General features: G+C 32.8%; 1 protein-coding gene across 2 annotated transcripts in view; it reads left to right on the forward strand.

The window, feature by feature from the left end:
* The first annotated feature begins 20,632 nt into the window (after positions 1–20,632).
* The window catches only part of LOC134695031 (serine-rich adhesin for platelets-like), a 178,460-nt gene continuing 175,617 nt past the window's right edge, over positions 20,633–23,475 (forward strand). Inside the window, exons 1-2 of one of the 2 annotated variants that reach the window (XM_063556169.1) lie at positions 20,633–21,318; positions 21,425–21,543. In XM_063556169.1, the coding sequence (XP_063412239.1) occupies positions 21,478–21,543 (66 nt within the window). In that variant the 5' untranslated portion in view covers positions 20,633–21,318; positions 21,425–21,477. Of the gene's footprint in view, positions 21,319–21,361; positions 21,544–23,475 lie in introns of those variants that run through there. The other variant, XM_063556171.1, reaches the window with a different exon arrangement.

Here is a 23,475-nt window from a genome sequence, read left to right on the forward strand (position 1 = left end):
ACAACACATTCTATCCACGACTCTTTCGGAAGTGGATAATAAGGCAACAGTAGTATACCCTGTTCAAAAGTTATAATATATTGAGAGAAAACAAATCCTGGTTACAAAATAAAACCATGGGAAACAACTCAGCCACATAAAGGGAAAACTACGAAACAATAGAAATACTGAAGCGGTGCATCCAAAAACAAACGCCAATGCAAACAAATGTTAGAGATAGAGGTTCATGTGTCTTTGTGAGACGTAAAAGTACACAAAACACACAATGAGTAGTGACACGCTCTCTGTGTGTTTGAGAACCATTGCGACTAAGGGGTTCCGGGTTCAAAATTTGACCATCAAAAACAAATCCGAAGACATTTCGGCGTCCATTTTGGACATTTCGGGATTCAGACATTTCAGAACCAAGATTCTGCACCTCATTTTTTTAATATTTATTTATAAGGAAAAATTAAAGAATTGTTGGATGTGTTGGACTAATAACTTCCATGTGAGCAGCAATTTTCTATCTAGGAAACCATGATACGAATAGTTATTAAATTTGTAACAGGCTGATACCTTGATACACCAGACGCGCGTTTCGTTTACATAAGACTCATCAGTGACGCTCAGATAAAAATAATTAGAAAGCAAAACAAGTATACCGTTGAAGGGAATTGAGAACCCAAAATTCCAAAAAGTTGTGCAAGACCTGGAATATTATATCAACTTGTAGTTATATATAGATATAAAAAGTATAGTATGAGTGCCAATGAGACAACTCTCAATCAGAGTCACAATATGTAAAAGTTAACCATTACATGTCAACGTGCGGTCTTCAACATGGAGACTTGGCTCACACCAAACAGTAAGACTTAAAGAACCCTAAAATTGACAAGTGTTAATCCATTCTAGCAGGCAAACCAACGGTTTAATCTATATAAAAATGAGAAACGAGAAACACTCATGAACCACATCAACAAATGACAACTACAGTACATCAGATTCCTGACAAAGGACAGATGCAAACAAATGCAGCAGGTTTAAACGTTTTAAAAGCTACAAGCGTTCACCCCTATCTGAAACAACAGTGCAACATCACAAAATGACAACAGAAAAATACACACGATAAAATATCGATTGAAACGGCTTAACTCAATCAAAGAGATAAACTCCATATACAGGTGCTGCTCGAATGTTGCTTCTTAGAAATTGGTTATTGATATTTCTGTCGACAAGAATATAGATTCCACAACTGCAACAAGTGTGTTACAATATTTCTCCACTCGAGACAGTTAAGTTTCAATATTTAAAGCGCGAGGCTTGTCGAGCTTTTTTTAAACAGTTAAAATTGAACTGTTGATAGTGAAGAAATATCGTAATACACGAGTTATATTGGTGGAATCTGTTTCTCCAATGATTTTTATCCTTCCTTTTGAAAGATTTGAAGAAAGTTGTGTACTTTTAATTGACGAGAACGGTCGCCTTTTTTTCATGACGTCACAATTGGAAAATTCAGAAAAAGACAAGAAAAGTTAAAGTCGAAATTTAATTTCTACCAATCATTTGCCGAGAACAGATTTTTTACTAGTGAGGAGAAATGTGAAAATAACACATAAATTAGAGATATAAAAAAATATATTCCACGCTAATCAAAATTAATGAATCAATCGATTGATTCAAAATTTTCTTAACAGGGTAATTAATTATCCGTAGAATGTTAAACAATAGACCACTTTCGAGTTCATCCGTCACCGGAAAAAACTCGTCAATTATACGCGCCTTTATCATCGTCATTTGTGCGTTTAGGGGCGTCGTCACTTCCTTCCAATGTTGAGCGAGTGGTTGGAAAACTATAATTCTATATTGTACGAATTATTTGGCAAATATGAATTCTCAAAATTGACAATCAACACTGCTGTCATTAAGGAAATGTACGTCAGTAAGTACCTACAGAGCAACCATTATTTCTAGTTTATCCTGCACAAAGACGATCACTAAGACGCTTGATGAACGTAAATAGTGCAGGGATACAGGCGAGCCCCTCTATCTGGTAAATGACGTCATAAAGGCGTGTATAATTGACGAGTTTTTGCCGGTGACGGATGAACTCGAAAGTGGTCTATTTTGAGAGTCTTTTTTATATTAAATTAAGGAGTGTGTCTTCATTATGCATAGATAAAGGCAAGAAAAAAAATACCGCTGTATAAGTCATAATTCGATTTAGCAAATACAAATTTGGTAATAAACATAAACAGAGGAAACACATGAAGGATAGGAGAAAAACAATTAACGGAACAACAAAATCACCGAACTGTAACAAAAAAAAACAACAAACGCCAACATACATAGCTCTGATTCCTTGTCATGGTTTGTCTCAATCTTTCAGTTTGGATAAATCAGCTCTTCAGTGTTATTTTTGGGGTTTTGAATGACAAACATTATGGTCTCAAGTATCACAGACGGTACCATGATGGTGGACATATCCATCTGGTGATGTAACATTGGTACCGTGATTAACATTATAGTATACATAGGGAATCACTGAAGCATGACGCCACTGTATTTTATTGGTTAAGACTCTTTCTGCCATTTGCTTTGGGACTTTCCGTTTTGAATATTCCTCAACGTTAGGTATTGTTTTCATTTAACTTTTTACTGCTGTGACAAGAACAGCTGATATTTTCTGGGACGGTAAGTAACCCTTGTACATGGTGGGCGTCGGGTTGCCCACAATATAGATTTCTGTCCAATGTTGTGTAGAATGCTTTTTGTATGTGTTGATTGTCATGTTTTACTGATATGATTTTGATAAAAATTACAAAAATTGTACCAATAGATTACCAACGCTGTATTTGGAAGAATCATTTTTGATTTTAGGTTTTAAATATTCGTTAAATTCGTACTTTATTTGGATTTTGTTGGTTGTCTTCAATCCTAGCATCACTGGTGAGTCTTAGTAGACGAAACAAGCGTCTGGAGTACAAACGGATAACTAGACTTCTTTGATGGATATCTTTTTTAAACCTCTGTCGGTCGACGAACATATTTGCTTAAGCATAAGCGATCGAAAATCTTATTTTTAATGTCAATTGGTCGGAGCTTTGCTATAAGCTGGATGAGAAGATACGTGGAGAAGATACTTGGCGAATATGTATGGAACAGGACAAACCAACAGTTGAGTAAAACTAAAAAGGTTGAAGTGACGGTGATAACGGTATACATTACATTAGACGAAGAAGATAAGACCTAGCAGAAAGCTCCAGTAGTTCTGGAAGAAGAAATGTTAGTTTTGATTTAAGCATATCTTATTTACAATGCTAGAAAAGGAGATAAGGTACAAGTTATAAGAATATTAGAAAAGTGCTCTCCAAAGCCGTTGCAGAAAATACCAAAGAACACGCATGAGGAGGAAAGTTGCAGGAAAGACCAAAAGAAAACGTACGAGGTTACAGATTGTATGAAATCTCAGGGAACAAGCACGAGGAAAAACCTGCCGGAAGGGAGCGTGCATTGCAGTATGAGGTGGGGGGAGGGGAGGGGGGGGGGTGCAGAATAGACAAACGAAAATATTACCGACCGTGCAAGGGCTGTATAGCCAGTCAATGTCGTTAAAAACTTCCATTTAAATGATATTGAGAAAGAAAGAATACATTATTAAGTGGTAATAACTCAAACTGATGTTGAGGATTATTAGCGGTGATATATGCTCTCTACGGACAATAAATTTAACCATGTAGCGATAAAGCAAAAAATAGTCTGATTATATCATTATTTGATCTTTGTTATACAATGTCGCAATCCTTTTGATATTTCATGACGAATTTACAATCAACAATCAAACAGTTTTGTATTTTTGTAAGATCGTTTTACGAATGTTAGATACCTTTATTAGTAACGTTATCTACACTGATTGAAATTGTCGTTTTCGCCTCGCTTCATTTTAAACAGGTGTGAAACTTAATGATATCTAACACACCTGTCGTCAATCAATTTGTTTTCACCTGTATAATTACCTAAAGATATATTAACACTTATGTCATTGCATTTGAATCACACAGAAATTCAATATGGTTACAATACAATTTACAAGTGAAGTTTTTGTACACGCCCAATTTAACATTGATACATGTACTTGAAGTACATGTAAATCATGAGACAAAGACACCGAACCTGTAATGTTAAAAGCAGAAGAAAAAAAGGAAGAACATGCATACACAGCAGGGGATGGTCTATCCATTTAAAAAGGGGAAGGGGTCTTTACACTGGATATAAGGGGTCCATCCGTATGTCTTCTGACCCCCCCCCCCCTTTTTCCGGTTCCGCCACTGCAAAGAGAAATAATATTTGGCACCGAATGGAATTTTCTGTATTTGTTATATTACATATTGTACAATTTCTCTAGAGTTTTCAATGTTAACTGTGTGTATGTATCCGTTGTTTTCAACAGTACACTGATAGTATGTTAATAAGTACAACCAAGCAGAGACAATATGGTTTAATTTTTGAATTGTTGTTTGGATGGAGAGTTGTCTCATTGGCACTCACACCACATCTTCCTATATCTACATAATGTATTTTAAGTTTGAGGTATAGTCGTTCTGCTGATCTCATGGATTTTCAGATTTAAGTTTTGGGGACATGTGAGGATCTGGGACCCTTCGTTGTATAGTTAGTAATTGACTCGATTGTTATGCCCCATTAATGGCCATTATATTTTCTGGTATGTTCGTCCTTCCGTCCGTCTGTCCCGCTTCAGGTTAAAGTGTTTGGTCGAGGTAGTTTTTGATGAAGTTGAAGTCCAATCAACTTGAAACTTAGTACACATGTTCCTTATGATATGATCTGTCTACTTCTAATGCTAAAATAAAGATTTTTTTAACCTATTTTCACGGTCCACTAGACATAGAAAAATGATAATGCAGATCTGTGTACTTGGGACACATTCTTGTTTTTTTTATATTTTCCATAAGCTTTCACTATAACAATGTTATAAATACCACAATAGAAATTATCAAATAATATTTTGTCATATTTTCTATTAAAGAAGGGGTATGATCCGTCCTCCTTTAAACTTTTGAGACTTTTACTGCGGGTTGCGAACCATCACGTATACCCCTTCACCTTCCAGAGCACTTACTGTCACTCCAAACGATGTAATGGGGATCCAGTTATGTTATCTGAAGGTTCTTTTATTGTGTTTTTTTCTATTTCAATGACTATGATTATATCATTTGTATTAAAATGCCCAAAAGATCATAAAAGCAACAGTAGTATATCGCTGTTCACATTCATCAATCGGTTAAGCGAAAAATAAATCCGGGTCAAAAACCAAAACCAAGGGAATCACATCAAATATATAAGAGGAAAGGAAAAGAACACCAGAAACACCGAAATGCAATGCAAGGGGAGGGTTGGGATCCTGCTAATATGTTTAACCCTGCCACATTCTGTATATATGTGTCCGTCCCAAGTCAGGAGTCTGTAATTCAATGGTAATTTGTTGATGTGTTACATATTTGTTCTTCGTTACTTGTTTGTACATAAATTAGGCCGTTAGTTTTCTCGTTTGAATTGTTTTACATTTGTCATGTCAGGACCTTTTATAGCTGACTATGCGGTATGGGGCTTGTCGCTCATTGTTGAAGGGCGTACGGTGATCTATAGTTGTTAATTTCTGTGTCTTTTGGTCTCTTGTCAGTGGAAAATTGTCTCATTTGGCAACCATACCACATTTTCTATTATTATAGTTGTTACCAACTGCCATATTCCTGACTTGGTAGAAGAAAAAAGGGTGGATTGAATCTTGTTTTATGGCTAGCCAGACCTCTCGCTTATATTGCCAGGATCAATTTACCAATATGCCGTTGTATAGTGCCTTACCTCAGGTTATGACTTCCCATTGGTATTATACTATTATACCATTCGACTCAACTCGGCTGATTCCGTACCCTCATCCAAGGAGAGTAGCGGATTCTACCGAGGATTGCCGAATGGTATTATACATGAGTAACACGAGGGATATCACCAAACAGGAAGTGGATTGCCCTACCAGAGCACATTAAAGATAATCTCAAGTTTTTGTTGTTGTTCGTGTTGCTTTTGTGTTTGTGTAAGTTTTGTGAGTGCTGTCTGTTTTTTTTCTAATCCTTGTGGTTTTTTAAGCTATTTTGATTATGTTGAGTTTGCCGTTGGTATGTTGTAACCTTTTAACAATAACAGTCATTTACTGTTATCAAGAAATACACACAATAAATGTGGCGCCGGTTGTGAACTAGAATAAGATTATATTTCATCTTTCACACTATCTACAGATATATATAATATTTTACAATGAGAGCGGAACGCTCAGTAGCAAATACCAAGTTCATATTCAGGAGGAGGTATAAAATAAAATACGGAAGATGACAAATGGAAAAGCAAATCACATGAGGTTAAAAGAAACCGAAAAGTCATGGCAAATAACACCGAATGACAAACAACTGCACAAAATAATTAAAAGGAGAGAGATCGAATGCAAGGGCTCGGAGGGTGAATTAGATATTTTCCACTATGTCACGGACACCCATGAAATACGGTCAATAACTTTATTTCTAAGAATTAGTTGTCCAATTTAGTTACCAGATTTCTACAAACGGTAATGTTACCTACATCAGAAAATGGCGATTTCGATAAATTGAGCACCTGCTTCAACTTTTTTAAAGCCGCCACAAGAGTTGTAATCATGGTTCGTTATTTTACTTGTTAGAACCGTGACGTTCTCCAAACCCAATTGCTAACCCATGCCCAAGATTATGTTCTTAGTCAAAAAGCCCATTTTCCCGTTACAAAATCCCGAATTCATCACAGCGGATTCGGTTGTCATCTTGCAATGTTTCATTTGATTTAATGTAGAAACTTAGGGATTATTAACTCATTAACCTGATAACTTTAACACAATCCTATAATCGTTGACAAATGTCAATAGATAATAACCCTGTGCAAATACCGAGGTTTCTAAAACAGAATGTCAAATTCTGACGGCAAATTATGATTCTTATGAAGTGATAAAATTGCAAGTTTAACGGATACTGATTGCGGGTGTACTTGACTACAATACAATTTTATTTTCCCGATTCAAACCCACTAAGAAAATAAGAGTTTAGTGGGTACAAAAAAATGTAGGAACAGTACATGTGTCGCGCATAAGAAAATCTGAATAAAAGTTATATTTTGTCTCTGTTATACTGTTATTTATAAAACAGAATAACCATCTTTTCGTCCAGTTCGTTTCCAAACGAAGCCGTTACATAAATCTTAATTTAATGCTAAACGCAAACGTGTAGTAAATCTTATATAAGAATGCTCTAACATAAGACGTGAATGATATATAACCTTTTAATATGCATATGAAGCAACGTCAGATATTGCTACCATTTATTGTAACAGGAAAATTACGTTTATTTGGAAACGTGCACTACCTATATTTTGTCCTTTTTTTCCTTGTTTGGTAAATGCAAAGTATTACACACAAGTACAAATGCCGTGAGATTCCAATCCAATATGATTTTATAAATTAAATAGGAAATTAGATTTTACTTCATTAATTTGGTTTTTTTTTGTGGAATATTTCTGCATTATTATACATGATTATTAGAAAAAAATTATATAAATAAGGCCGTTAGTTTTCTCGTTTGAATTGTTTTGCATTGTCATATCGGGGCCTTTTATAGCTGACTATGCGGTATGAGCTTTGCTCGTTGTTGAAGGCAATACTGTGGCCTATTATATGATCTTATATAGTTGTTAATGTCTGTGTCATTTTGGTTTCTTATGGACAGTTGTCTCATTGGCAATCATACTACATCTTCTTTTTTTTTTCTTTTTTTTCTTTTTTATATATTTTCAACTAGAATATGATTTAATTCAAGCAGTGGTACAAGAGACAATACAATGACTTATAATTATAATACTGAAGTATTTTCTTTCTCTTTGATGGTCTTATATAGTATATATTTGTTTAGGGGCCAGCTGAAGGGCGCCTCCGGGTGCGGGAATTTCTCGCTACATTGAAGACCTGTTGGTGACCTTCTGCTGTTGTTTTTTTATTTGGTCGGGTTGTTGTCTCTTTGGCACATTCCCCATTTGTATTCTCAATTTTATTATAGATGTGCATTCTATGTGATATGTGCATCATTTTGATTTGTTGAAAGTAGGACATTTACAGTAAGCGGGGGAAGGAACACGCGAAAATAAATGTCTATTGTAAATATCAAAGTAAAGACAATACGCAGGTCGTTTTCAAATGCTATAAATTAGACCTCATTTTCTTATATCTGTTATATGTAAAGTTTAAACACGATAATTCACCGTAATCATGGGCAGAATCGGGATCCAAGGGGATATTAGGGTGGAGCGTTCGTGGGAAATTTTTTGTTGGTTATGTAGGGAATCACTAATGTATGACTAGAGCCCCCTCTAGTTTAGTCGGTGGGCCACCCTTATGAAATTCTGGACCACTACTGGTAATCCTATCCAGGCTACACTATAATAAACTATTTATTCATTCATTCATTCATACTTTTTAGATCTCCAGAGTGGTGTACAGTAGACTGAAGCTTTGCAGGGGAGATAACTCCCGTCTCCGCTGTCTTCAAAATGATACTTAAGAATATGATTAAGTATGATACAATATCTTATGAGTAGACTTGAATGACATTAAGTAGTTTGGATTGAAAATAATTATAGATCGCTTGATAACCTATATGTGCCGAGATTTTCAGTAAATGAGGGCCCTCATGGGGTTTTTGATTATGTGATTACTTGGCCGTTTTTTTAATGATTATTTGATTATTAAGCCAAATATTTCATGATTATTTGATAACCTAGGACTGTATTTTTAGTTTATGATTATTTGATTACTAAAGATAAGCAAATATTTAATGATTATGTGATTATATTGGCAAAAAAATGGTGATTATGTGATTACTAGGACCCCCCCCATGAGGGGCCTCGTAAATGATTGAAGTTCTACTACAAGTAACATCCCGGACGGTCTGGTCAGAATTGGAACGACACTGTATATGATGTTCTTTTGTTGGTAGAGACTATCTCAATTTTTGCATTTAAACGAATTTCTATTCTTACAGAATCGAAATAACTTAAAATATAGTGTTTGACTATCGCTCATTACGAATGGCATATGCAATATTTGCCAATGGACAACAAAACAGTTACGTGTACCTTTCAGTCAGGCTGCAATTTACAGAGAAAGAGTAAACATGTCGAACAATTGATTGTACGATGTAATTGCGGATAAAAAGACATTCGTTTAAATAATCCGCTACCGTGATTGATATGACCCGCGGCAGTATAATATTAATAGTCCCAACTCCAATCGAGTCCACCCGACTCACCATTACTGATCCATACTCAACCAGTGGAATAAGGATCAAGGTCATAAGCATTCTAAAACAAAATTATTTGTTTGCATCAAATAACCAATTAATCTTGGAAGAGCATAACCCAAATTATAATATAATTATTATGTCACAGAAATAACAATTCATACAGTCAAAGGGTGATTTTAAAGATTTCAGCGTTAGTTTCTTTCCCCTCTCTTTCTTGGCTCCGATACCACATGGAAAGGCGGCAAACCTCAAGTTACTTTCAAGGGACTTTCAAGTTCTATGCGATAATGGATGTCCTTTTCTTTAAAAGAGACGATGTTCATCACTTAAAATGAAATCTGTCGTACCATCTGACATATGCTGTCAGTATTGAATAAGACCAAAATTGCCGACAAAGTTCAAAAGCGGAGGTTGAACCAATCCAATGACAGTCACAACATTTGTTGCACAATGGTTATAAAATTAAATACATCATACAGAAAATGATGAAAATACTTAGCTAGTATGAAGTAAGAAATACCGAATGAGTTAAATATAGTAGTTAAATCCTTGGCATACCTTTTTCAATCTGACCATGGAAAAATAAATGATGGTTTCCCCTAACCCGACGGGTCATTTGTTTACCAACAGGTCATTTAATTTTTCTGTTAAAAAAAACCCAAACAAAACATATAGCTATAAAATTATACATGGTTACAAACAAAAAGAAAAAGCCTGCCTGCTGGGTCTATAAGAAATTTCCCATGTTAGGGGAAACCAACGATAAATTAATTTTCTCTGTCCTGACTCGTTCAAATATACAGCAATGTGTACTTTTAAATAAATTTAATAAAAAAAATAAAAAGCAGTAGTGATTAAGAAATGTTCATAGGTGGAAGCCCACTGTACGCTTCATATTGATCCATGCAGTCATGCATGGGTGATTCCCTGTGTAATCAACGAAATTATTCTAATACTTCCATTAAAGGCAAGTTGGGTCTCAACTGACCCTTTATCCAAAAAATTTACTAGTTCAGCGAAAAATTAACTTTTAACTTAACTCCATAGTATAGCACTCACTTGACTGAAGCAAAATAAAAAAAAAACATGCAAGACTCCTGACGTAGACAGACGCAAAAGATGACATCTTGTATGATATGACTTAGTTCTATAAATAGCCCAAAACTTCCACACCTCTTATATAACTGGACCACCCTTTTTACAAATACAGTTAATTATAATTTAAATTGTCTCCCCTTCTTATTGAGCTGTGATTTCAATAATTATAGATGGTAATACCAGACTTTAAACTCATTTCTTCTATACAATGTGGGATACCCATTAATTTTAGGGTATGACAATTTCTAAGTTTATTGGTGTAATTAGATAAACCTAAACAGCCAATTTAAATCTCCCTTGAAGGAAAAGTAGGCGTGTCCAGTATCCTAAAATTGACCGCTGGTCAAAGTTTGTCAAATTTATCATCTCTTATGTTTTCCTTACATTCATGAATAAGATATTACAATGAGTGCTAATGTTGGGTATTGTCCATGTTGAATAAAGCAAGAACAGCCGTAGATGATGAATAAATTTAGCGCCACATGAACTTATCAATGAAATTCAAAAATTGCTGTGGGAATATTTAGATTTTTTTATTAGTTTTAGGACTGAGTTAGACATGTTAGATGGTTGATTTATGTTTCATAAAAAAATTCCTATTTAATAATCTAGAATTTTAATAAAAGATTTTTATTAGATAATCTAGAATTCTAATATAGAATTTTAATTAAACATTTTACCAGGACTGAAATGTTTTACTTACATGTACAATTTAATTCTCTACATTTATCCATTTTGATCGGAGATTCTGTGGCTTAGTGTCGGTCTTTCAGTGCTGTATAAAAAAGAAAAGGAAATGGCTTGCAAGATAAATTGTTCTTGAGTAGTACCTTTAGACAATTAACCATATGTTATACCTGTCCAGATAAGGCTTTGATGTTCCTTTGATCCATACAGAGGTATTGTTCTTTCCATGTCCACTTCTAAGGCTAGGGTCCAAATGATTTATGGTTTGATTCCATTGTTTACAAAGTGACCACATGCTATTTCAATCTTTTTGTTGGTGGCTGAAGTCTTTGGTTTAGTATAGTATTCTGTTAAGCATGTAGATAAACTAAAAAGGTGTTACAAATATCATTCCAAAAAACCTGAAGATTAACATGGGATTTCATTATTTCATAAGTACATTTATAAGTATAAGTATAGATGTCCTTGCCATGTAGAAAGAGAATATAATTTAATACTGTCTGTCTTTTTGGGAATATGCATCATTTAAAAAAATAAGAAGATATTGTATGATTGCCAATGAGACGGCTCTCAACAAGAGACCAAATGACACAGAAAGTAACAACTATAGGTCACTGTATGGTCTTCAACAACATGCAAACCCAATCAACATATAAGTCAGCTATGAAAACCCTAAAATGACAACTGTATCTGTAAAACAATTTACACAAGAAAACTAACTGTGAAGGACTGATGACCTATTTAAAAAACATTTAACTTGTATCTATATTAGAAAAGCATGAACTTTACATGTTAATACCAATTCTCTGTAATCATCAAGGGGTGAGTTGAAGTCTGCCTCCAGGTTTTGGATTTTCTTGCTGTGTTGAAGACTCATTGGTGGGCGCCTATGGATGCTTTTTTTTACTCTTTGGTCAGGTTGTTGTCTCTTTGACTGACACATTCCCCATTTCTTTTATCAATTTACTTTGAATGTTTAAGGTGATACCTAACACTACAGGGAGATAACTCTGTAAAATCAGCTTAACGTTTTAATTATGTTGTGTAGTTTAGGAAATATTAAGCTTCTCAATAATCAAAAAAAGTATTTGTCAAACTGCTATCTATCCAACCAATTTTTTTCTAAGAAAGTGATTGGTTCAGGTTTGCTGAAATTTTTATATTTTTTTAAAAGGGTCAAAGTTAATATTTTGTTAAAATTTTATGAAAATTAAACGAGCCAAATTAATTTTAGTCAAGCTGTTGGGTACCACCTTAAAATGTATCAAACAACTTATGTTAATAGAATTTCTTTTGACAGCTGAATTATACAATCTACTCAGAGATGGACAACAACCCAACACTAATATGGCAATCTTCAAATGATGTGGCCGAAACAGCAGATTTTCTAAATATTAGAGAGATGAAGTGTCATCAGCAACAAATATTGACAGAAACATATGGTAGGATTAAGTTAGTTATAGATAGATAAAAGAAGATGTGGTATGTGTGCCAATGAGACAACTCTCCATCTAAGTATTGGTAAAAGTAAACGATTATAGGCCAAAGTACTGGCTTCATCATAGAGCCTTGGCTCACATCAAACAGCAAGCTATGAAGGGACAAAAAAATAACTATTGTAAAGCCATTCAAATGGGAAAACCAACAGTCTAATCTATATATTTAAAAAATGAAATTGAGAAACACTCATACCTGTTTTTATGATCATATATGGGTATATCCTGGATAGAAAGAAAAAGGGGCATAGCTTAAATATAACTTATTGTAAAAATACCGCACAGCTTTAATAAAAGCAAAAATCATTTAAAAAATTTCATGCAAAAAAATTTTCCGATCAACAGGGTTCGACACTTAACGGTAGTCCGGTAGTCCGGTGCCCCCCTAAAATCTAGGAGGACTACCAAAACATGGTTAATCAGTAATCCTGTGGACCACCTGGAAATTTGTATATGGTCTGGCTATTTCAATGCTAAAGATTGGCATAAAAGTCCTCCCAATAATGTTTAAATTCTTCAAAAACAGTGATGGCATTTGGAAGAACGTAATTTTAATATTGTTATTATGAAAGCACTTTTGAGATCCAGATTTCTGATCAGAATCATCACAGTGTTTGTAACACATAGGATTTTCAATGTAAATAAAAATGTCTGATAACCAAAATGTGAAGAAGCTGCTGAATAGACAGCAAAGGTCAGGAATAAAAACATAGATGAGTTAAAAAAATACTTCCCAAATTTGGATAAAAAATTATTCTCCCCCTAAAAAAAATAAACAGTAAGAGGTAGTTTGGAAAAAAAGGCAACAATATTTTTTTGGTGGCTTTCTTATTTAAAAAACCCACATACATGTGATTCAAAATAATATTAAAGGCATTTTGTTTCAGCAACATATCCACTGAATCGCTTTCAACAGTGATGATGAAGTTAACCTCTAGTACACAAACAAGACATTGTATCACTACAAAAAAAATCTTATAAACTGTTTGAAGAATTAATGAAAACTTCAAACATTGACTTAGGCTACACTTAAACATATTTTGGTTTGCCCAAACCCTACCCCTAAGGTTGAGACAGGTAGGAAGGCATTTTCTTTTTTTTTTTCAAAAAAAAGAAATTGAAGTATTAGATGTTTTTTAGTCTTCATGCCTGTTTGATTAAAAAAAACTTCTTCAAATCAGGACAATAAAAGAATTTGAGACAGAGTAGGCAGCTTTTTTCTGGGTAGGTAGCGTTTGGGTAAACAAACCTATTATTTATTATGGCCTTATTTTTATCCTTTTTGTCGAGCCTTCGACTTTAGTCGAAAAAGCGAGACTAAGCGATCCTACATTCCGTCAGCGTCGTCAACAAATATTCACTCTGTGGTTAAAGTTTTTGAAATTTTAATAACTTTCTTAAACTTTATTGGATTTCTACCAAACTTTGACAGAAGCTTGTTTATGATCATAAGATAGTATCCAGAAGTAAATTTTGTAAAAATAAAATTCCATTTTTTCCGTATTTTACTATAAATGGACTTAGTTTTTTCTGCGGGGAAACAAAACATTCACTCTGTGGTTAAAGTTTTTAGAATTTTAATAACTTTCTAAAACTATCCTGGGTTTGTACCAAACTTGGACAGAAGCTTGTTTATGATCATAAGATAATATCCAGAAGTAAATTTTGTAAAAATAAAATTCCATTTTTTCCGTATTTTACTTATAAATGGACTTAGTTTTTTCTGCGGGGAAACATTACATTCACTTTGTGGTTAAAGTTTTTAGAATTTTAATAACTTTCTTAAACTATCCTGGGTTTGTACCAAACTTGAACAGAAGCTTGTTTATGATCATAAGATAGTATCCAGAAGTAAATTTTGTAAAGAAATAAATCCATATTTTCCATATTTTACTTTTAAATGGACTTAGTTTTTCTGCGGAGAACCATTACATTCACTCTGTGGTTAAAGTTTTTAAAATTTTAATAACTTTCTTAAACTATCCTGGGTTTGTACCAAACTTGGACAGAAGCTTATTTATGATCATAAGATTGTATCCAGAAGTAAAGTTTGTAAAAAGATTACTCCGTTTTTTCTGTAATTTACTTTTAAATGGACTTAGATTTTGTTACAATCATAAAATAGTAACAAGAGGAATATTTTTATTGATTTTTTTCCTCATTGTTGTTGAGCCTGCGATTTACAGCAAAAATAGGCGAGACACTGGGTTCCGCGGAACCCTTATAAATTTTTTTTCTAAATAATCCCGGAATAAAAGGTCAAATAACTCCACCTAACAAGGCCTTTGAAATTGTCTCATATTGCAGATTTTGCATTTAATTTTTCAAAATTTTCTGACAGGAAAAGTTCAGGAGTAATAAAATTTATTCACTGAATGTCAACTTTTAATTTATCTGAAAAAAAAACCCAAATATTTTCAAAACTCAAATGAACATTTGTGTGTTTCTGAGGTGCTCAGATGGCAGGAAATTGCATCTTATTTCCAAAAAATTTCTTGGGGGGGCATGCCCCCAAACCCCCCTAGCTAATTCAGGCCGCGTTGCGGCCCTCAACGGTGATAGACGAGGACTACCAGGACTACCCAAAAAATTTTCTTGGTAGTCCTGTGGACTACGTCACCTTTAATGTTAGTGTCAAACCCTGATCAAAAGGTCTTTTGCCTTTCCATCCTGAATTTGCCACTCCCTGGGGAAAAAAGATACTTTATACGAAAACATGTCACAAAATACCCATTGTTACTGAAAGTATGGATAATGTACTATATGACTTCTAAAATACTAATTATGAAAAGTATTTCCTTAGTTAGGCAAAATAAACATACATTTGTTTACTGCCCAAGAGAAAATAAATCTGGAATTCCACTGGAATCCCGGCTGGAATTTTGATGGGATTTCAAGTGGGATCCCACCTTATTCCACCGGGATAAAATTTCGGGAATCCCGCCAAAAGTCAGGGAATTCCGATGTATATCCCGGTTGAAATATACTGGGATTCCAATGGGATATTGTGGGATTTCAATTGGGATCCCACTGGGATAAAATTTCGGGATTCCTGCTAAAAAAACGGGATCCAGCTGTAAATGTATTGGGATTAAATTTCGGAAATCCCGTAAAAGAAGTGGGATCCTGATGTAAATCCCAGTGGAAATATACTGGGATTTTGATTGGAATGTACTGGGATTCCCAGGAAAAAAAGCGGGATCCCAAAATAAATCCCAGTAGGTATACAAGTACCAATTCAAATTGCACTGCCACTGGGATTCCTGGGTTATTTATGCAAAAGTATACATGTCATGTTCTCCTTTCTGTTAATTAATTTGCTGTCTCTGTACTTCCAACTAGTATTGCTGAGTAAATTATGGTAACTGGAATATCTGCATGCAATCTGTTCCGTTGGCAGCTCCATTTGAAACTATCATTAAATCCCCTAAAAGTATCAAAAATATCCGCAAAGAATCATTTGTTCAATACATTTTGAAAGCAACAAATTAAATAGAAATATTAATGCATGCTTAAACAGTAGATTGGAAGTTATTCCAAATATTTATGAAGTCTTGGAAGGCTGTTTAATTTTTTTTGGCAAATTAATTACCCTTCCCCTTTTTAGCTCACCTGGCCCAAAGGGCCAAGTGAGCTTTTCCCATCACTTGGCGTCCGGTGTCCGTCGTCGTCCGTCCTCATTAGCTTTTAGAAAAATCTTCTCCTCTGAAACTACTGGGCCAAATTAAACCAAACTTGGCCATAATCATCATTTGGGTATCTTAAAGTCCTGTGATTTTTCTCAAGATTATCCTGAGATATCCTGGGGATATCTTGTGATATCCTGCACCATTTTCGCAAGGGTAGTTTAAAAATTGTGTCCGGTGACCCGGCCAACCAACCAAGATGGCCGCCACAACTAAAAATAGAACATAGGGGTAAAATGCAGTTTTTAGCTTATAAATAAAAAACCAAAGCATTTAGAACAAATCTGACATGGGGTTAAATTGTTTATAAGGTCAAGATTTATCTGCCCTGAAATTTTCAGACGAATGGAACAACCCGTTGTTGGGTTGCTGCCCCTGAATTTGTAATTTAAGGAAATTTTGATGTTTTTGGTTATTATCTTGAATATTATTATAGATAGAGATGAACTGTAAACAGCAATAATGTTCAGCAAAGTAAGATTTACAAATAAGTCAACATGTCCAAAATGGTCAGTTGACCCCTTCAGGAGTTATTGCCCTTTATAGTAAATTTTTATCTATTTTTCGTAAATCTTAGTTATCTTTTACAAAAATCTTCTCCACTGAAACTACTGGGCCAATTTAAACCAAACTAAGCCACAATCATCATTGGGGTATCTAGTTTAAAAAATGTGTGGCGTGACCCGGTCAACTAACCAAGATAGCCGCCACTGCTAAAAATAGAACATAGGGGTAAAATGCAGTTTTTGGCTTATAACTCAAAAACCAAAGCATTTAGAGCAAATCTGACAAGGGGTTAAATTGTTTATAAGGTGAAGATCTATCTGTCCTGAAATTTTCAGACGAATCGAACAACCTGTTGTTGGGTTGCTGCCCCTGAATTGGTAATTTTAAGGAAATTTTGATGTTTTTGGTTATTATCTTGAATATTATTATAGATAGAGATAAACTGTAAACAGCAATAATGTTCAACAAAGTAAGATTTACAAATAAGTCGACATGACCGAAATGGTCAGTTGCCTCCTTCAGGAGTTATTGCCCTTTATAGTCAATTTTTAACAATTTTTCGTAAATCTTAGTTATCTAAATTTACAAAATCTTCTCTATTCAAAATTATTCCTTATATTTACGTTTCATGGGTGAAAAAGGTTAAATCATAAAAGATATAAAATTCAAATACATATTGGAAAATAACTTTCCATTATTTTAATACCTTTATACAATTTTGAAAAAAAAGTTGAAAATTATTTTTTACATTTATACTGAGACTACTATTAGTAGTCTCAGATTTATACTTCCTTTATAAACTGTATTACTATATTTTATCATACTCTTAATTTCCTATAAGGTTGAGAGATGGTATGTTCAAAAAAAATTTAAAATTTCATTTGAGAAAAATAAATTCTAGTATTTGTTGCAAAAGTAAAGAACATAAGACTGTGTTACACAAAATTATAAAAATCTTTAAAAGTGCAATGAAAAAAATAATTAATAAGATTTAAAATGACTTAACCAAGTGAACATGCATTGATGTTCAGGTATCTTCCATATACATTATAAGAAATTAAGTACCATTAATACTGAAATCCAGCTCGAAAAAGTTCGTACGCCTTATGACCTGAGATTTGATTCTTCAATGCAGGTCATGACCTGCATTTTCATCGTCACAGGTTGACAGGTATGGAACCATGGAAATGTGTCTCCTGATTTGATATATATATATTAAATATTAAATATTGTATATAAGTATAGGTCATTCTTTCTTAAATATTTATATAACTATAGGTACTAAATTTCAGTGAATGTTATATTAAAATGGGTACCTTTTTTGAGACAAAAATGACACACCCCTACCAAAATATATCGAAGTTAACCCCCCCCCCCCCCCCCCCCCCGTGATTGAGACTTGAGACTAAAAATAGGATAAAGTGATAAAAATGTATATAAGGGGGTTAAAAGTTGGGACAATTGAGTGTCCATAAACATGGAGCTAATGTCTGCAAGGGAACATTTAACTTCTTTATTTTTCAGAAATTTGATGAGAAAAGAAACCAATTTTCCAGTTAACTTCCATGGATTATTAGTATTAACTATATGGTGGCAGTGTGTTTTTTTTTACTTTTGAATGGAAGAAGGAGCTAAAATTTTATCAGAAGATCTAATTTTGATGGTTTATGTTTTATGGTAAACGAGGTACTATTTAGAGCCAATTTAGGCCTTGAATGAAATCAAACATAATTTAAATTTTTTTCAGTGATGCTTTTTCACATCAATGATTTTATTCAGTGATATTGTTTGCCTTAAATTATTGGAGAATAAGGGCTTTTTCCCCTGTAGAAGAATCCCAATTTGAAAAAAAAAATTGCTTAAAATTATTCCCAAAAAGACAACTTTTTTCCCAAACAGTGCAGTCTCACTAGTAATTGTGCATGAATAGAAACTGAAAAACACTCATTTAAACATTTTTCCTGCCTAAAATGACTATATTTGCACATTTCAGGGTCTATTTATGTATCATCACTGACAAAATGGGGACTTATTTTAAAGCAGGGTTTGACTCTTGAAAATGGGTCTGTAAATAGAAGTTTCAGTCAAATTCATGGTTTATTTTAATTTTCCAAATTTTATGAAAATGACACATATTTTCCCAATAAAAAAGGGTAGAGGTAGTTTAAAAAAAGGCAACAATATCACTGATTATCAAATACTTATTGCAGGGGTATTATTAGTGAAAAAGATCACAATATTATAAACTAGTTTTAATGATGTCTATCAGTCAGGGGCGTTACTTAAACAAGTTATTTTTTTTAATTACTTACATAAGTAATTTTTTATTTTAAAAATAATAAAATTACTTAATAGAGTTATTTTAATTTTCAATAGAAACATATACTAAATGTAGTTTTCATGATTTTAAACACCATTTTATATGATAAAATAAAGAATTTATCAGATTTGAGAGGAGTATAGAGATAAAGGGTTACTTTGAAAATAATGACAAAAATATTACTTGAATAAGTTATTTTTAACATTTTTGAAAAAAAATAGCAATTACACTTACCTATCAAAGGCACATAATTGAATTAGGTTACAAATTATAAATAACTTCAGGTCTTAATTAATTCACAAGTATCAATCTATTTATATCAGTCTACCTTCAAGATTTTAGAGGAAAATGATAATTTAATAGTCCCAAGAGACCAATCTTTGACCCAGAAGCGTTGGTATGAAAGATAAGTGCATCGGAAAGTTAATTAGTGTTTCTGAAGAATTAGTTTTTATATATCAAGGGAAAAATAACCAGATAACTGTGAACATTATTTAAAGCTAGTAAAATCTGTATTCTTAAACACCTATAAAAAAAATATTTAGAAAAATAACGTGTATAAGTTATATTTGGATTAGCCTCGTTTTCAACATTACTTGTATAGGTAATTTTAATTGTTACTTGTTTAAGTAATGCCCCTGACGGTCTATATGTCTAGAGCTGAACAAATCTTTTATTTCGAAACCTCGATGTAATAAAAGTAGAAATCTTCCTGTTATTAGGTAAACCTTGAATACAAATGAAATTTAAAGTATAAAATCAGATACATGCTTTAATATTACATTTTATAGATTTCATACAAACTTAACCAAAGTTTTTCTTTCACGCTCTTCAAAAGTGTTTTTTATCAATATATCTTCGCCTTTGTTTCTATAAATGGAATCATCCAAGTATTGATAAATTGATCATTGATAGGGTCACCTCCATTCAAATATAAGGGTCACTGAAGTTGAATGACGACAGACAAAGGTGTAGATAGGTACCAGTATGGGATAATTTTCGGGCGGTGAAAATTTTTATTTGATAATTTAGAAAATTTATAAACAAAAAGAAGAAGAAAAAAGCAATATAAGAATATTTTAAATTAAAAATATTGAATTTTTATTTTTCTCAGTGTTTGCAGATTTTATGGCAGTTATATAAGAATTTACTATCAATTTTCAGTCATCAATCTAAACCCTAAGCAAATAAATCAGGAGAAAACAAACAAGAAATAAGGGTGTATAATTTATGTACCTAAATCCTCGTTACATAATCAGTAAATACATTTAAGATACAGTCATTAAAAATCTGAACCCACTTTTAAAATACTTTTACAATGACATTAATATGTAAAAGATACAGATTTCAAATGGTATCTATTTTATTAATATATAGTAGTCCCCTTTATTATCTAAATTGTAACCAAAGCATTCTTTCTTTTTGGTGAATAGGATGTTGGTTTGCATTTCAAACTTTTAGTCTACAAAAGCTCAGAGGATATTTTGGACACCCTTATTGCCCTGGGCTAGTACCCCATTTAATATACCCTCACAACCCTTTGCAAGGGCCCCATTTTTCAGACCTTTTCAGTAATGATTGAAAGATTAAATTTTGACTTTCTGTTGATAGGATTAAATCTTTATTCCTCCCTAATTCGTTCATTGCATTCAGACAATTGTGCATTTCACATACAGGATTTAAAAAGCGGACCTAATTCCATGTGCAGCTTTAGGCCTGGCTGCAATTATAATACCCCAGATTTAAAAGTTATAAAGATTTAAAGAATGAGTCTCGAGACTTTAAAGTTACAAATCTGCACCTAGTTGACGAAGTGGGATTTTAATACCATATCAGCATAGTGTTGAAACATTTAAATAATACTTTAAAAAATTACAAATCAGTACAAAGTTGTCAGACTGGGGGTTTGAAGGCTATCAAATAATTTAGCCATTGGAAGATTTAGATACCGGCTTTACGTAATAAATCTGATAAAGTTTGGACTCTGTTATATCTAGGTGAAATTTAAATTTCGTTCATTTAAATTCGAGAAAAGTTGAATGAAAGAAAAGAGGATTTAACCGTTTTTAGTGAATGGATTTGAACTTTCATTGATTCGATGGGAATATGAATGAGTAGAACGATCGTGTATTAAATCACCCCAGGCCGTCAGAACTGTTAGTATAACATTATTATATAGGTAACTAATAGAAGAGTGTCGAACAGGTGAAAATGTTTGTAAATAGAAAAATTTATAATGTCAGTGGATTTATTGTCTTTCAGATGTGGAATTAAAACTTTGTGGAATTATGGATAAAGGAATTGTATAATTCAAAATGAAAAAAGTGGAAAATCGCAGACAGGAGAAAGTTTTCGTGCCGGCTGCTACAAGTGATATTAAGGTAAGGCTAATCAGCTGATTTGTATTGTATATGAGCTAGGCTCTCTCATAGTATTGCTCTTTAACTTTTGAAAGTTTATGAATTTCTATATTTTTTTTATTGTTTTCTCAATATATTGTTTAATCAAGCACATTTGTAATTTTAAAGTATGAATAATATATTTGAAAATTTTATCAGCAAAAATTTGTAATATTAGTAAAGTTCAAATGATACATGAGTGATTTAATCAGCAGATATAGGTGGCAACATGAGGTTGCAAAATTTTACTTTAATTACGACAACTTTTAATTTTACCTGACATAAATATTAATCTACATGTTACAGATTTGCAGGTTGAAAATTTCTTTGTTTCTCGATTGTTTTACAAATAATTATCATACATGAAATTTTGATAAATATAACAAAATTTTGTGAAAACAGAATTTAAAGTATTGAAGAAAAATTATGTTATCAAACCTTACTTATATTGAAGGTTATTTGAGAAAAAATAAAATAACATGTGATCAGTAAGGTAACTGACCGTTTTTCACATCTGTTTCAATCAATGTTATACAAGTTATTTGAGCAATGTTTCAGTGACATTATTGAATATCTCCATGACATAGTTTTTATCAACTGCCCTTTTCACATAAATCCTAGGATAAAAATTGATTGTTATTACACTGAAAAATTTATCTCTATCAATTATCATTTTTTCTTAAGATTGTGAGTGTTAAACAAATACCTGAATCTCAGAATTTTTATTTTTTTTGCCGATTTTGCAATTTGTACAAGATTTATTCAAAATTTCTGCACAATATTGAAATCTATTTTTAGTGTGTAACAAATACCTGAATCTCCCATTAAATATTTTTGTTGTTGATTTTGCAATTTGTACAAAATTTTGCACGATATTGAATTCTAGGTGACTTATTGATCCCCATTCATAAGTTGAGTTATTGATTTACTTTGGCCCATATTTTCATGTTGTTATGTAAGTCAATACAAAAAAACTTGTGATAAATTGTTATAAAAGTTGAATGAATAACCAAGTTGATTATTCACAAATTAAGAAAGCTGTCATTAAATTTGATAAAATGTTTTATTAGAGAGTTACGTCTTTAATAACCAACCTACTAATAGTCCCTACCAGTTTATGGTTTCATTTATATAATTGGTCCAAATTGAAGGCTATAACATATTTATAAATGGGTTAGCTTATAGATCTTTTAATTTATTGTCTCTAATATAAAATCAACCTGCTTTTAGTCCCTGACTCTACAAGTGAGCCAGGTTGAAGTATGATTAATATGTAATTGGGCTAGCTTGTAGTCTATGATATATAAATGAGCTGAGCTTATAGATCTTTTAATTTATTTATTGTCTTTAATAAAAACAAACCTGCTTTTAGTCCCGAGACTATATAAGTGGGCCAGGTTATAGTCCTATTAATATATAATAAGGCCAGCTCATATTCTCTATAATATATAAATGGGTTAGCTTCTTGATCGTTGGATTTATAGTCTTTAATATAAAATCCAACCTGCTTCAAAGTCCCAATGCTATATTAGTGGGCCAAGTTATAAGTCCCATTAATATATAATTGGGCTATATAGCTTGTATTCTAAAATATGTAAATAGGCTAGCTTATATATTTCTTTTTATTTATCATCTCTAATATAAAACCAACCTGATTTTAGTTCCTCAGCCAGACTCTACAAGTGAGCCAGGTTGAAGTATGATTAATATGTAATTGGGCTAGCTTGTAGTCCATGATATATAAATGAGCTAAGCTTATAATATATCCTTTATTTATTGTCTTTAATAAAAACAAACCTGCTTTTAGTCACGAGACTATATAAGTGGGCCAGGTTATAGTCCTATTAATATATAATAAGGCCAGCTCATATTCTCTATAATATATAAATGGGTTAGCGTCTTGATCGTAGGACT

The sequence above is a fragment of the Mytilus trossulus genome, chromosome 13 (genome assembly GCF_036588685.1).
Source record: "Mytilus trossulus isolate FHL-02 chromosome 13, PNRI_Mtr1.1.1.hap1, whole genome shotgun sequence".
Lineage (NCBI taxonomy): Eukaryota > Metazoa > Mollusca > Bivalvia > Mytilida > Mytilidae > Mytilus > Mytilus trossulus.